General features: G+C 40.2%; 1 protein-coding gene across 3 annotated transcripts in view; it reads left to right on the top strand.

The window, feature by feature from the left end:
- Positions 1–67: 67 nt before the first annotated feature.
- The window catches only part of Cep85l (centrosomal protein 85-like), a 106,443-nt gene continuing 91,127 nt past the window's right edge, over positions 68–15,383 (top strand). The window contains exons 1-2 of one of the 3 annotated variants that reach the window (XM_017313743.2): positions 1,411–4,006; positions 12,516–12,562. Coding sequence is in view for 1 of the 3 variants with exons in the window: in NM_001204983.2 (NP_001191912.1) it covers positions 370–442 (73 nt within the window). In the remaining 2 variants the exon portion in view is untranslated. Of the gene's footprint in view, positions 443–1,410; positions 4,007–12,515; positions 12,563–15,383 lie in introns of those variants that run through there. The other 2 variants (NM_001204983.2, XM_017313744.2) reach the window with 2 other exon arrangements.

Raw genomic sequence — 15,383 nt, 5'->3', positions numbered from 1 at the left:
CTTGAGGCCCCGCCCTCTGGGCCCCGCCCCCAGCCCCATCCAGGCCCCGCCTGTCCTGGCCCGGCCCGCTGCCTAAGGTTCTGCCGGGCGGAGGGGGCTGAGAGAAGCCGCAGCTGCAGATTCGCTTTGAGCCCCGGAGCCTGCGATCGCGCCGCCGTCACCGGGGAGCTACTAGCTTCCCCGGCCCGGGCCTCAGCGCAGCCGGCTGGGCCATGGCAGCCGCCGCGCTCCGGGGCCGTCGCTGAACAGCCGTTAAGCCCCCCGCCCGGGTCCGGTCCGCGCTGCCGAGGCCCAGGCTCCGCTCAAGTTTCCGCCCAGAAGCCGAGGCGACCGCGGGCCCCGAGCTCCAGGCTCGCCCGCTCGCCCGCTATGTGGGGCCGTTTCCTGGCCCCGGAGGCTGGCGGCCGGGACAGCCCCAGCGGGGCCCGCAGCTTCCCTGCGGGTAAGGAGGACTGCGGGCGGGTGGGGTGACGGCCGCCAGGGCTTCTCCGGAGTCCGCGCCCTAAGGCCTGCGACCCCCGCGGGGTGACAACTCGGCTCTTCTGGGCCGCTCGGCCGGGCTTTGTTGTCCCTCGTGTGGTGTGCGTGGCTGCCCCACGCGGGACGCGGGCGGGAAGGTCGCTGCAGTGTCGCCCGCAGCCACTGCTCCAGAGAAGCTGCTGAGGACTTGGTCGCCGATTGAGACCCCCGAGGGGGCGGCAGCTCTTAGAAAGCAGGTCGCATGGCTGCCAGGGCTCTCCTGGGTCCCATCAGAGCCCAGCCGCCTTCGAAACGGGGCTCAGGGAAACTGGGGGGTTGCAGCTTTGCGGTGGTGGTTGTAGGGACTGTTAGAATCAGACAACCATTTCATGCCTGCATCACCCAGAAGTTGTGTAGGAGCCACTGAATTATAAATCTTCCCCTAACGTGGAATAGAACAAGAAGAGTTGGCTTGACCATGACAAGTTATCTAATGATGACAGTCTAAAGGGCTCTTTAATCTGAACTGAATCATGAACCCCTTTGAAAAGCTGAAAGATACATAAATTTTTTTCCTTCTCCCCCCCACCCCCCAAGAGAAAAGGGCTACTTATTTGTACGCAGAATTTCTCCTAAAAATTTAGGTATTTTGGGGACCCATGGGTGGTAACCCTGTTCTACAAAGTGTTAGAACTTGACTTGTGTAACTTAGAGGCAGTTGTGTACCTTTTGCAAAACTGTTCGAAAAGAAGCATTTTGTAGGAGTCCTTTTGTGGTATTCTCTGCCTTTTTGAAGATACCATGCAGGCACATTGCTACTGAAATTTTGAACAATGAAATTCTGTGACAGTTTAAATTCTAAACTATCAGTAGTTCTCAACCTCCCTAATGCTGCGAACTTTAAAAGTTCCTCATGTTGTGATGTCCCCAAACCATAAAATTATTTTCATTGCCACTTCATAACTGTAATGTTTGCTATTGTTATGAATTGTAATGGACGTAGTTGAAATGTGACTCTCATGAGGTCATTTGACGTCAAGGGGTCGCGCGACCCAGAGGTTGAAAACCATTGGTTTAGAACTGTAATGTCTGTATGTCTGTCTCTATGTGTGTGTGTATATAATGTATATAATGTATATATATATGTATGTATATATGTCTCTTACACCTTATTCTTTTATACCCTCCCATAATAGTTTTAGAATAGAGATTAGAATAGCTGTGAATTTAGTAACAATATATGCAGGGAATTACTTTCTAAAATATTTACTGGTTGCCTTCAAGAGTAGACAGACATTTAGAGGTTTCTGATGCTTACCCAGTTGTTGTGGGGCCTGGCCTGGAAGTGGCTTTAGTGATGGAGAAGGTACTCATCCCTGGGGGCCAAAGAGAGTGATTTCCAGCTATCCATATATGTCAAAACCCATCTGTGATGTCTTTGTAACCTAACCTCTAAAATCTTACTCTTGGTAATGGCCCTTGTTGGAAGTACATCCCAGAAGCATTGTATCCAGTTTTCCATTGTTTTCTAAGAGAACATTTCAGAGTTAGCAGCTAAATAATTAAAAGGCTTCGATGTTACACTGCAGTTTCTAGACATTGACTCTTCCTAGAATATAGAGGAAGAAAATAATGTTTAGATTTAAGGGATTCAGACAAGATAAATCTTTATAAAACTATGTGTTCTCAGCTGACAGTAGTAAGTCATAAATCACAATACTTCTTTCCAATGAAATAGTGAAAATTTTCATCTATACACTGAGTGTGGATTATTTGTATAGCAATGGTGATGTAATTATTTTCTCCTTGAGCTGATATAAATACTGAAATTATTTAAAATGAATTTTTATAAGATATTTAGATAAACAAGTGTGGTGTATCTAGCAAATGATCTGAGTGAAAGTCAGGATAACGTAAGGGCTGGTTCATGTGGAAAGCATCTTTTTCTTACAAATATGAAGAAAATGTGTCTTGGAAATACTGACCCTTTGGCTAATTCAAGCAATTTTAGGATCTATATGATGATAACAACAAACAAACAAACAAACAAACAAACAAACAGTCTTCTTTCCCACTCCCTCTTCTGAGTACCTTAGCATAGGCTGGCCTTTAACACAAAATTGCAATGTAGCCAAGACTGGCCTTGAGCTACTGATCCTGCCAAACACTCTTAAAGTGCTGGGGGGAATCACAGACTTGTGACATCTGCCAGCCCAGCCTCCTGATGGAGTGTATTAGCAATCTGTTTGGTTCTGAGACAGTAAATAATTTTCTGATATTAAGAAGCCTGTCTTTGTATGCACAAAGTTAATTCTGGGTGTTCTAAAACTGGTTTATGCAAATAGGTGATTGACTAAGGGGAAAAGCAAAGGTAAGAGAGGTCAGCTTTCTGCAGTGGAAAGGAAGTTGCTGCTGCAGTAACATTTAAGGATGTAACAAATGGGAACAGTATGTATACTTTAGAAACTACTAAGCAGTCCTCCCTCCCTCCCCTTCTTCCCTCCTCCCCTCCTTCCTTCCTTTCCTTCTTTCACTCATTCTTTCTTTCTTTTTAGCATTTAGCTGTGTTTTGTCTTTATCCAGTATTTCAGCTTTATGGCTAACCTTGTACTGAATAAAAGAAAAAAAAACAAAATGAATATTTTCTTACATTTCCATGCAAGGTCACATAAAGTCCTTCCCCTATACTTAAAATATAGCTAGATGGCTACTTTAAAATTGGATAAGTGGTGTTTTTTGACTTTACAAGTTATCTAGAGAATAACTTGTAAAAATGATTTTTTAAATAATTTTGACTTGAATGAATATATTTGTAATCACTGTTTTTCAGAATGTAAACTAGTATCAAAGTTAATTGAAAGATGGATATATTTTCCTTAGGCTTTTGAAATCTAGAATTAGACAGCGATATTTTGAGTACTTCTGCTTACAATAAATATGTTCCTTAAAATAGAACACACACATACACACAGTTTTACTTTGTTTGAGACAGGGTCTAAATATGTAGCCCCGGTTGGTCTCAAACTAACAGTAATCCTCCTGTTTCAGGCTTCCAAGTGCAGAGATTACAGGTATGAGTCACCATTCCTAGTTTTGCAAGACACATTTAAAAATTTAATATATCCAAGTCCTTAAAATATTTTGGAGTAGAATATTATATTTTTAAAACATGCTAAAAATGTTACAGTTAGCAAGTTACAAGCACAGTGTCGCTTGCTCATTGCTTTAAGCTTTGAATTTGCATCTTCAGAGTGAATACATCACTTATAAGCTGCTTCGTGATGTCATAATGATAGTGGTCATAGATTACAACAAGTGATGTTTTCTGCTATGGTTTGGAGTTAGATGCACCTCAGAGCACTCTGGTAACAATGAGTGGTAACAACCCTGCCAGCTAAACTCAAGTGGACATGTTCTTTCATAGCAGTCACTGGGCATGAGGGGTGCATTACAGCTTCTGTGACATGAACTTGATTAGTAATTGGAATTTAATCACTGCTTGGATTGGATGAAGCTGGCTTATTACTCTGAGGTCAGGAAATAAATGGTGAGTTGAGCTGATGACACCTATTGTAAATCTTTATGGATGTTGTGAACACAAAGGTTTTAGTTACAGTTTTTCTGTCTAGAAGAAATATGTGCACTGAGAAAATAATTAAGAAGTGCAGTATCTTTAGATACTATTTTACTGAATTATAGCTTAATCAGTTCCTATGAATTATGCATTAAATAAGAAGAATGTAATCACCCATGTAACATTTAAACCCCAACATATTAACTATTATTACTGATTGAAGGATTTTCATATTTTCTGCTTTAATCTTTAAAAATATTCAGAGGAGAACAATTTATTGTGGAAGGTCACTAATTAAGAATGGAAGTACTGGCCATAGTTCCATCTGTCTTTAATCTCAATGGAGTAGTAGAGGCAGTAGGATTGTAGCCCATTAAAAGCCAGTTAGGTTTACATAGTGACTACATTTTGAGATCCTGTCTCAAGAAATCGAAAACCAGACCAAACCAAAAATCCACACTCAAAAACCTCCTACAAACAACACAGAATAGGAAGGACTACCATAGCAACATCAAATTGCTTTTTATACTTATATTTTATTTTACCTATTTTTATTTGCAGTAGAATTGCTGTCTAGTATGGTGCTTTCCACATAGATATGTGGTTTTGTTATTAAGTATTAACCATATGGCAGGTTGTATACACCACCATGATGTTATACGACTGAACCAGAAAGTGAAGGTCCTCGCTGTAGTGGAACTTATATTCTCCTGGGGAGAAGATGGGCAGTAACGAATACACAAGAAGCTGGTTCAGCTGGTGCTGTGTACTGGGAAGAAAAGGAAGCCAAAGAGTATGGGCAGAATAATGTTTAGCAGCCTGGTCAGAAAAGGTGCTGACCTGCTTCACCTGACGAGAGGTGTATGGGTTCCAGGGTGGGGCTTAGAGAGTTTCAGGAATATCAGAACCCAAGCAGTCCTGAGCTTGATGAGCAGAGATGTGAGGTGAGGAGGCCCTGATAGTAATGCAAGGCTCTTTAAGGAGGGATTCATTTTGTTTTGGTTTTGTGTTGTTTGAGACAAGGTGTCACTTATGTATCCTTGGCTGGCCTACTTGCCCTGTAGGCCAGGCTGGCCTCAAACAGAGATCCACTTGGCCTCTGCGTCCCTAGACATCAAAGGCATGCATCACCATGCTGGGTTGGTTTTTATTCTGTCTGTGAAACGAAGTTATGGGCAAAGGAGATGTTGCTGTTCATTCTTTCACTCAGGGCTTGAAGCTGGCATTGCTTTGTGTACTAGGGACAGGAAGTGGACATTCTCTGTTATGATTGTAAATCACATGTTGATTGTGTAGGGGAAGAAATAGTGAAAAGGTAGAATCAAGAATAGCAATGAGAGAGCTGATTTTTGATACCATTGTTGTTATTAGGTAAGAAATTTAGGGCAGTTACATGAGGTTTTGAGAGAAGAGAATAGGTTCTGAATATTTGTGAGAAATAAAACTGATAAGATTTGCTGATGGTTTGGTGGTGTCAAATAAGGGAAACGAATCTAAAGTGAGTTCCTAGTTTAGCTTCTGTAAGTATAGTGGCTTGTGGTTGCATTTTTCTGCAGTGTGAACTATTGGAGGTGGTGAGGAGTACTGGGGGAAGAAGGTTAAGTGTGAAGTCTGATGTCCGTTTTAGAGTTCAGGTGAGATATTGAGTGGGAAGTTGGTATATAAGTATAGGCCAGTGTGGAGGTCACTGCATCTGGAGAGATAGGAGTTCCCTGTATATAAATGGTATCAATTATGGGAGCTGGGTGAATCACATGGAGAGATTATAGAAAAGATAGTGGGGAATACGGAACAGAGACTAGAGGACTGAGCTGTGAGACACCAATGCTTCTGATCAGGTAGAGGAGGATGAATGCTCAAAAGAGATTACGCAAAAGAAGACAGGGAAGTGTTGTAGAATCAGGAGAACGTGGTGTTTGGTCATCAAAGTCTCATATGTCTAAGGTAATTTTAGCTAGGTCAGAAGGAGACGGTTGAATGCTACTGACCACTGTCAGTTGGGGATTTAAAAATACTAACCTGGCAGAAATTAGCTAATTTCATTGCATAGAGATTGAGTGTTCAAAAAATGTTGGAGTTCTTAAGCTAAAGACACCACCTCCCTGAGCTTGCTGGCAACCTGACCTCCAGTTTCAAAGTAGAGAAGTGTCCAGGGTTTGCCTAGGACTGAAGAGTTTCTTGGGATGGATGCCTTGACTGATTGCTATTTCTCAAGAGTATCTGCCTGCTGTTAACAGTGTTCCCTCTTATTGGAATAGGAGACCCTTCCTTCCTTCCTTCCTTCCTTCCTTCCTTCCTTCCTTCCTTCCTTCCTTCCTTCCTTCCTCCCTTATTAGAACAAGGGTTTGCTGTGTAGCTTTTGCTGGCATGGAAATTACTATGTAAACCATCCTGGCCTGGAATATATAGAGATCTGCCTGCCTCTGCCAAGTGCTGGGTTTAGAAGTGTGCACCATCACATTGGCTTTGATTGGTACTTCTTTCTCACACTTTTATTAAGTGTTTTCTGAACTGATACATTTAAATCTTTTACTACTCTGTGGGTTCTCCTTTTTCCCACCCTTTATCCCCCCCCCATTTCACCCTCTATCACTAGATAGGAAAGAAAGGATAGATAGGAGAGAGATATGGGGATCTCTTAATCTAATTTATTTCTTCTTGTTTCTTCTTTGAGCACAACTAATAACAAATAGCAGCTAAACCCCTTGAATGATCACCAACCACCAACCCTGCCTCTCAGGGCATTTATATACCCTCTGAAAAGTTTCCCGAATTCCAGATATCACACAATTGCAGAAACTATCTGCAGCTGGCAAAACCATGCCTCTGCTAGAGCATGAGGCAAATCATAGTCGGATGCTTTGGACAGTCCAAAGCAGTCCCATATCTTCACACCTGGGATTAAACCAAAAATATTTTCTTATACTATTTCTGTGTTTTTAAAGAAACCAAAACTCCAGAATTCTCACTACATTTTCCTCCTTCTGTTTTAGCCATTACTTGTGCTGAGTCTAGAAGGAAATTATAAACATTTTCTTTTTTTTTCTTTCTTTATTTTTCTTGGATATTTTCTTTACTTACATTTTAAATGTTTTCCCCTTTCCAGATCTCCCCTTCAGAAACCCCCTGTCCTCCCCTCCCCTGCTTCTATGAGGGTGCTCCCCTACTCACCCACTCCCATCCTCCCACCCTGGCATTCCCCTGCACTGGGGCATTGAACACCCTCAGGCCCAAGGGCCTCTCCTCCCACTTATGTCCAACAAGGCCATTTTCTGCCACATATGTGGTCAGCACCATGGATCGCTACATTCATTGGTTGGTGGTCCAGTCCCCAGGAGCTCTGGGAGGTCTGGTCTTAAACAGACATTTTCAGTGCTTTTTGGGTCAGTAGCCAAGGTTTTCAGGAGCCTTCTCCTGCTCAGTTCTAGTCTTTATCAGTTTTGATGGTATCCACAGCTTTTCATTTCCTGTGGGACTATAAGTAAATCCATGTCCCAATGCAAAACATTCAGTGGCTTCTATTTTGATGTTAATACATCCCTATAGTATATAGGGTGATTTAATTCCACTGTTTTTTGTTTTTTTTTCTATAACTTTGGTGATTCTTTTGCCGAGTGTTGAGGTTTTTAGTTCAAGTTGCTCCTTGACTAAAATGGCTTGGATTTTTGTTGAGGAGCCTTGAGCTAGGCCCCCCATTTTTGTTTCCCAGTGGCAAGAAGCTGCCTTGGCTATCTTTTGGATCTGTACTTCTGAGCCCAATGATAGCCTTTGCATACATACCCTGGGAAAACTAGTCATTCTTTCTGGTTTACATTTAGAAAAAAAATCATTGCCCTTAGAGATGTCTTATTTACAATATTTTTTGAAAATGACCCTATTTCCTACAGTTAAAGTACTGGGCATTTCAAGATCTGACACTTTTGGTGGCTTGGTCACAGTCTCTTTGCAGATGACCATGTTTTCCACAATTGAAGTGCCAGGCATTTTGATGATATCATACAAACTCCTTATTTGTCCATAGGGGCTGCTTGTGTTCACACTGTCAACACCTGCCTTGCATCAGGGTCTGGATAGGGCTTTTTTTTTTTTTTTTTACAGCTGAGACCAATCTTTGTGAAAATGCAGTGAAGGCATCTCCAGAGCCTCTTATAAAATCTTCTTTGTAAAAGAGGTGGACTTTCAACTTTCTCTGACCTGAACACGGTTCTAGTACAAATTCTTTCCCTCTTTCCTCCTGTGGGAAACTCTTGGGCTCCTCAGCTTTGTGCCAGGCTCTTAAAGCTGCTAAATGACATTATTCTATAACATCATCAAACTGAATCAATTCTTGTATACCAGAATACTGCCCTTCACCCAGCAATTGATATTTTACTATATCTGTTCCACTTGCTCTATTTTACTGTTCAATATTCTTGGCTTCTTCCCTCCACCATGTTAACCATTGCAATTTTATCTGGCCTGTAGTACAGTTGTTAGCCAATCCCTTGTAGTCTTTGGGACTAATTCTATTTTGGGTAGCCCAGTTACTTAGAATATGTTTCACATAAGGTGAGTGCAGTTCATATGAAATAATAGCCTCTTTAAAATGCCTTAGATCTATCATTTTTTTCAGGATACCATTCTATCTCATCATAACCTTCTTCCATACTATTAGCATATACTATATAACTACTGGGAAAGCTGATGGTGATCTCATAACCCAGGGTTGCCCCTCCTTCAACTCCAGCAGTGAGGTTAGTTCAAGATTAATTCTCTTTCGAAACAAACTATTTTTGTCAAATTGCCTTTCTGTTTTTTCAGCTTTTCTCTGACCCAAATGCCCTCCAGCACAGTTTCATGACCTCTTTCCTCCTGAGGGAAACTCCTGATCTCTTGCTCAGTCACTAGGACTGAGCCTTTTTGTTCTCTTCCTTTTTGGTGCTTCTTGCCTCCCAAGAGCTTCCATTTCTACCCTAAACCTTTCCAGTTGCACTGCCAACTCTTTTCCTTTCAGAAAAGTGAGTAGAGTGATTCCTTTTTTCCCCCATTCTAGCCATTTTTATTGTTTCAACCCCCCCCATTTCTACCTGCAGTTTTTTCCAACTGCTTAGCCATTCTTCCATCCTTTTTATTTTATTCTATTTTTTATTTTTTATTTTGAAACAATATAAAAACAAAGCAGCCCCATCTGCACACCTGGGATTAAAATGAAAATACTTTTTTTTTTTTAAGATTTATTATATGTAAGTACACTGTAGCTGTCTTCAGACACACCAGAAGAGGGCATCAGATCTCATTACGGATGGTTGTGAGCCATCATGTGGTTGCTGGGATTTGAACTCATGACTTTCAAAAAGGCAGTCGATGCTCTTAACCGCTGAGCTATCTCTCCAGCCCCGAAAATACTTTTTAAAATAATATTTTTGTGTTTTAAAAGAAACCAAATTCCAGAATTCTCACTACAGATATCCTCTTTTGCTTTGTGCCAGTGTCTTAGTTAGGGTTTTACTGCTGTGAACAGACACTGTGATCAAGGTAATTCTTACAAGGACAGCATTTAATTGGCCTGGCTTACAGTTTCAGAGGTTTAGTCCATTATCATCAAGTCGAGAACATGGCAGGATCCAGGCAGGCATAGTGCAGGCATAGCTGAGTCTTCATATGAAGGCTGCTAGCAGAATACTGGCTTCCAGGCAGATAGGATGAGGGTCTTAAAGCTCACACTCACAGTGACAGACACATCTACTCTAACAAGGCCACACCTACTCCAACAGGGCCACACCTTCTAATAGTGCCACTTCCTGGGCCAACCATATATAATTTGTAACATCCAGTGATTAATTATTCATTTACTAGGTAGTTCTAACTTATAATTGAGATAGTAAATAGGATTTTAAAATACTTTAAAGAGAATGAACTCAGAAACTTTGTCCTATGCCTTTAATATCGTGGGTGTCAAGTGAACAAAATTTGCTGATAATACTTAGTTTTTTCTTTTAAATATTAAAAGTCAAGGTCTTACAAATGAACTGCAGCTTGTAGTTATCCTCAGAAGTAGACTGTGTGTCCTATTTAAGTTTCTACCAGTTGGATGCATTGTTTTGTGGAAGAAGACTGTGCCTGTCTGTCATAAGAATGACACATATGGTCACACGGAGTCTGATGCTTTTCTGAAGGTTTCTCATCACTGTACAGCCTCTCTTCCTAGTTGAAGAATAAAGAAACCTTTACTGGAAAGTAAATGCTTAAATCTGGGGAACTGAAGAATTATAGATATTTGTATTCTCAGAATTTCATTTTGAGATATTTTAAGTTTTTATTTTTGCATTTAGATTTATTATTCATGGTACTTATATGTGTCTAAGTACTAGAAAAACCAAGAGTTATTGAGGAGAAACTGGCCTGTGTTGTCAGTGTAGGCTACACCTTAGCCTTCGTAGTACTTTTGTTTGAACTGTTTTGCTGTTTAGGAAAATTGATTTTTGTTTTTTGTTTTGGTGTTTATCTTCTTCTATGGACAGACCTAATTTGCTGTCAAAAAGGATGCTTTTTTCATGAGACGTACTCTGAAATAGTTAGTCCAAGACAAGGGCAGGCCCCTGAAGCATCATTGCTGTGTGCATGTGTACATGGGGTGGTCTCATTAACAGCATTTCAGGGATTTCCAGTTACCTCAGCTTTCTAGTTCCTGATAGAAATAGAAGCTAATAAGAAAAGTGCATGGTTCTGACTCTTTGTGGCCACCAAATACTTGTTGGAACATATGTTTTCACATAACCAGAGGGTAGGGTCTTCCTGTCCATACCTTGATATCAACAGGCAGGCAGTGTTTTCAAAGGAGACTTAACCTTAGTTGGGTTGGTAGTTACCCTAACCTTTTGATTGCTTCTATTAAGAAAACTTGATAAAGACATATTTATTTGAATTAATAATTTCTTTGTGAAAGATGAACTACTTATTTGATTAATTTTAAATAGAGCTGTTTTAAAAACAGACTAGATCAATATTACAGCTCTAATAGTGATATTGAAAATAAGAAAATTCATAATTGTATTGAAAGATCTATCTACAGAACTGGTTTTGGTAATTTAAAAAAATTATTTGCAGTATTTAATGAAAAGGAACTTTCAGCTTTTTCATATTGACTTTTCATTAATTTTTGTGGTTTGAATAAAAATGGCTCTAATAGGCTCTAAAAGTGGCACTATTAGGAGGTGTGGCTTTGTAGGACTAGGTATGTCTTTGTTAGATGAAGTGTGTTACTGGGTTTCAAATGCTTTGATGTTTCAAATGCTCAAGCAAGGGCCAGTGTCTCTATCTCTTCCTGCTGCCTGTTAATCCAGATGTAGAACTCTCTGCTCCTTTTCCAGCACCATACCTTTCTGCTATGATGATAATGGAGTAAACCTCTGAACCTGTGAGCTGGCCCCAATTAAATGTTGTAAATGTTGTCCTGAGAGTTGCCATGGTCATGGCACCTGTTCATAGCAATAAAAACTCCAAGATATTAATGTCCTCTTTATTTTGATCAAGCAATGAGGTATTCATTTTTGTTTTTATGAAGCAGAGTTTTTTTTTGTTTGTTAGTTAGTTTGTTTTTTTGTTTTTTGTTTGTTTGTTTTGTTTTGTTTTGTTTTTTTTTTGGTTTTTTGAGACAGGGTTTCTCTGTATAGCCCTGGCTGTCCTGGAACTCACTTTGTAGACCAGGCTGGCCTTGAACTCAGAAATCCGCCTGCCTCTGCCTCTCAAGTGCTGGGATTAAAGGCGTGCACCATCACCGCCCAGCTAAAGCAGGGTTTTTATGGAGTACACTCTGCCGCTATTTTCTAAGTAGAAGAGTATAGGAGTGTGCCACCCATCATTCCTACCATTTAAGTTTTACTTTTAATTGGGAATAATGTATAATGTATACATTTATCAGCACATTGTGACATTTTGACTTAGTAGATACTGTAGAAAGATTTAATCATGGTGATTAATAGTCTTCACTTTTTTTGTGATGCTGCTGTCAAAAATCCACTTTAGCATATTTATGTTATATATATTATATTGATGTATATAATAATATTATTAGCTCATCATCATGGAAAACAAAATTTCACTAAGGCTACTTGTTGAAGACTAGCTAAACCACAGGTAGTCTGAGGAAGGTAGGGAGGTGTGGGGTCAGTGCTGATAGCAGTAACAAGCAAGCAAGTTACAGGGAGCAAAACAGCTGTGAGCAAAACTTAGTTATCTGGGGCTGCTACTCTCTGTGACTGGTGAGAAACTCTGAACTCTTTTAACTCTTAGGGGGCTGGCAAGAAAGGAAAAGAAAAAAAATCATGCACACATACACACTAGATGAAGCAAAGGGTGTTTCAACAAGCAAGCTCCAACAATTTCACACATACACATACATACGTATATACATAAATATATATATACACACAGTTGGTGGATGGCGAGAAACTCCAACAACCCACACATTTATTTTTTCTCTTTGCCTTTTTATATCTTCTAGGACAAAGCTCTCTATGTAAGAAGAAAGATTACCTCATTCAAAAGCAAGTAAGATGTTGCAGAAGAGGGAGTTACAGCAGGATTGTTGATTATAAGTTCATAGCAGTTGTTTTATCTATTTTGTAAGCTCATTATAAGTTCAAAGCAGTAGATTTTTTTTTTTTAAAATAGAGTTATATACTCCTAGTTCATGGTCTTACTTTACCATTGTGCATACCTGTGGCCTCATTCTTGGACCTGCCCTAGAATGAATGTTTCCTTGATCATTAATTTGTTCCAAGCCTATTTTTCTTCCTAATGCAGTTTACATGCTTGTAGCGCATGAAAGCTCATTGTTCCTTTTAATGTAGCCTTTACTTACTATTCTATGAGCAGGGGGCACATTCCATTCTTGAAATTAACTTTATTATACCTTTCTGGCAAAACAACTAAAACCATCTCCTTAAACTTTCTATCAGTTATTCTAAGTTCCTAAAATAATTTGAATCAAATCAGGAATTCTGTAAAACCATTAATTCATCTAAATAATATTATTTTATGAAAGTTCATCTTCATGCTGATCTGCAGGAAATTTGCCCAATAGGTGGGCTAATACCCAGGAGTCAGTCCTAATGGACTATAGGCAGAAAGGATCTTTGTTTGCCTAGTCATGCCATGTCAGAAAAATCAGGACTCCATGAGAAGGCACAGCAGCAGCAAGAAGCAGCCCTGGCCAAAGCTCCTGGACTGTGCTTCTCCAGGAGCTTCACCAGGCACAGCCATGCAAGATGGTGGGCCATCTCCAGGAAGCTCATTTCCCCACTGCCGGTCCACCTGCATGCGACTGTCCCAGTTTATCTGAAACTTTGTACCTTTGATCAGCATGTCACCTTTCTCTGTCCTCTTCCCCTTTCATTTTTAGAAAGCCACCTCTACTAGATACTTATTACTTTAAAAATTGACCTAAAGCTGTACATGTAAGGAAGCCAATTAGCTTACAGATAACTAGATTTTGATGTAGTGACGTTCTGACGTGCTAATGTGTTCATGTGAACAGACTACTTCCTAGCTGGATGTTACATGATTATCTTAACTGAGTGAAGAGCCGTTTCCAAGGACTACTTTAATTCCCATTCTGGAACTGATCTTGTTTTACTCTTAGTTTTACATTTCTCTGACCTAGAATTTGATCTTCAGTCACAGTTCATGTCTGAATTGAACTTTTGATCTCTTTGTGATTGGAGGAACTCAGCCTCTTAAAGACCCTACCCTTTTTGCCGTTTATCTATTTACTTTTGACAGTTTTAAAGATGTGTGTGTGTATATGTGTGTGTGTGTGTGTGTGTGTGTGTGTGTGTCTGTGTGTGTGTAGGTACATGCATGTGAGTGCAGGCATCTGAGGAGGACAGAGCCATGGGATTCTTTGAAGCTGGAGATAAAGGGAAACTATCAGCCATCTGACATGGCTGCTGGGAAATAAACTTGGGTCTTCTGCAAGAATAGCAAGTGCTTTTAACTCCTAAGCCCTGATGAATACCTAAAAATATACTTTACATTAATTCTTTGAGAATTTCATATTCGTGCCTTGTTTCCTCAATTTCCTTCACTTCCAGCCCCTAATTCTTTTACCTACCTATCTACCTATAAACAGACAGACAGACAGACAGACAGACACACACACATACACACACACACACACACACACACACACACACACACTCTCTTACTTTCCTCCCAACTGGCCTTTGGTCCTATTTTTTCTTTTTAAAAGTAGTCCATTGAATTCTGTTTGGCTGCCTGTTTGGGTGTGGGGCTCTCCACTACCACAGGGTTGGCCTGCCAATGTCCACACCCATAAGGAAAACTTACTTTCCCTCCTCTATATTGAGAATATTTTTCTATATGGTTTAATGCTCTGTTGTGTGTGAGATACTTTTTATGTCTTTTGACTTATTCCAGAGTATTTCCCATAATTCTTAAGAGTTTTCATCACTAGCTCTTCAACATTTTAAACTTACGTTTTAAAAGCTATTTTGGTAAATATTTACTGATTTTTAAATAGGTATGTAAATGCATACTGGGTTAAAGGGTAGTTGAAAATATCTTGGATTTTAAAATAAACAGAACTTCCTAACAAAGTTCTTGTTTTAATCCTTCTTCTAAAGGGAAGGATATTTTTGTAGGTGTAATTGTGAGTCTCCCAAAATTCTAATTTTATTCAGTGAACATTTATTGGATATCCAGTGCTTACAGTGACTTCATTTGTTGACACTTTGCCTGAGTGCACAGGTCTCAGGCTAGTTGGGGACACTTAGATAAAAAGGTTGTCATTCACTTTCCAGTGTGGCGAAGCAGAAGGAAGTTCTAAGTATGAATTAATGCACTTTAGAAAATGGTGTGCTGGAATTTAAACCTCATTTTGGGAATGAGGAAAGTCATTTAATCTCATGGAAGAATGATAAAGAAAGAGCAGTTAAGTCTTTGAAAGAGTTCAAAGGACGCAGTTGGATTGGACTTACAGAGTAGACTCGTCGTGTATGGGGAGGAGGTAAGTAAGTGTGCCTCGTTGTTCTGGATGGTGCGGGAGCTAGATGCTCATGGATGTTGTTGGAGCTGCAAAGAATTAGAGGGTGAGATTTTCAGTTGGTGAGGAATTCCCAAATAGGAGTTTACTTGCTGTGCTCTCAGGAACCCATAGGCTGTGTCAGCCAGAGACTGACACAAACCCACTTGATTCCAGCTTTTGATAGAAGAGTAGCAGCTGGTTTGACAGAGTTACCCTATTAGGAGCAGAGATGCCTGAGACTGATTATAGGTGTCCTGTTGGAAAGTAAGATTTGTGACAGGGGTGGGAGTGGATACTGTGTATTGTAGTTACTATTAAGAAATG

Source organism: Mus musculus, chromosome 10 (genome assembly GCF_000001635.26).
Source record: "Mus musculus strain C57BL/6J chromosome 10, GRCm38.p6 C57BL/6J".
NCBI classification, from domain to species: Eukaryota; Metazoa; Chordata; class Mammalia; order Rodentia; family Muridae; genus Mus; species Mus musculus.
This window is presented reverse-complemented; position numbering and strand designations above follow the sequence as displayed.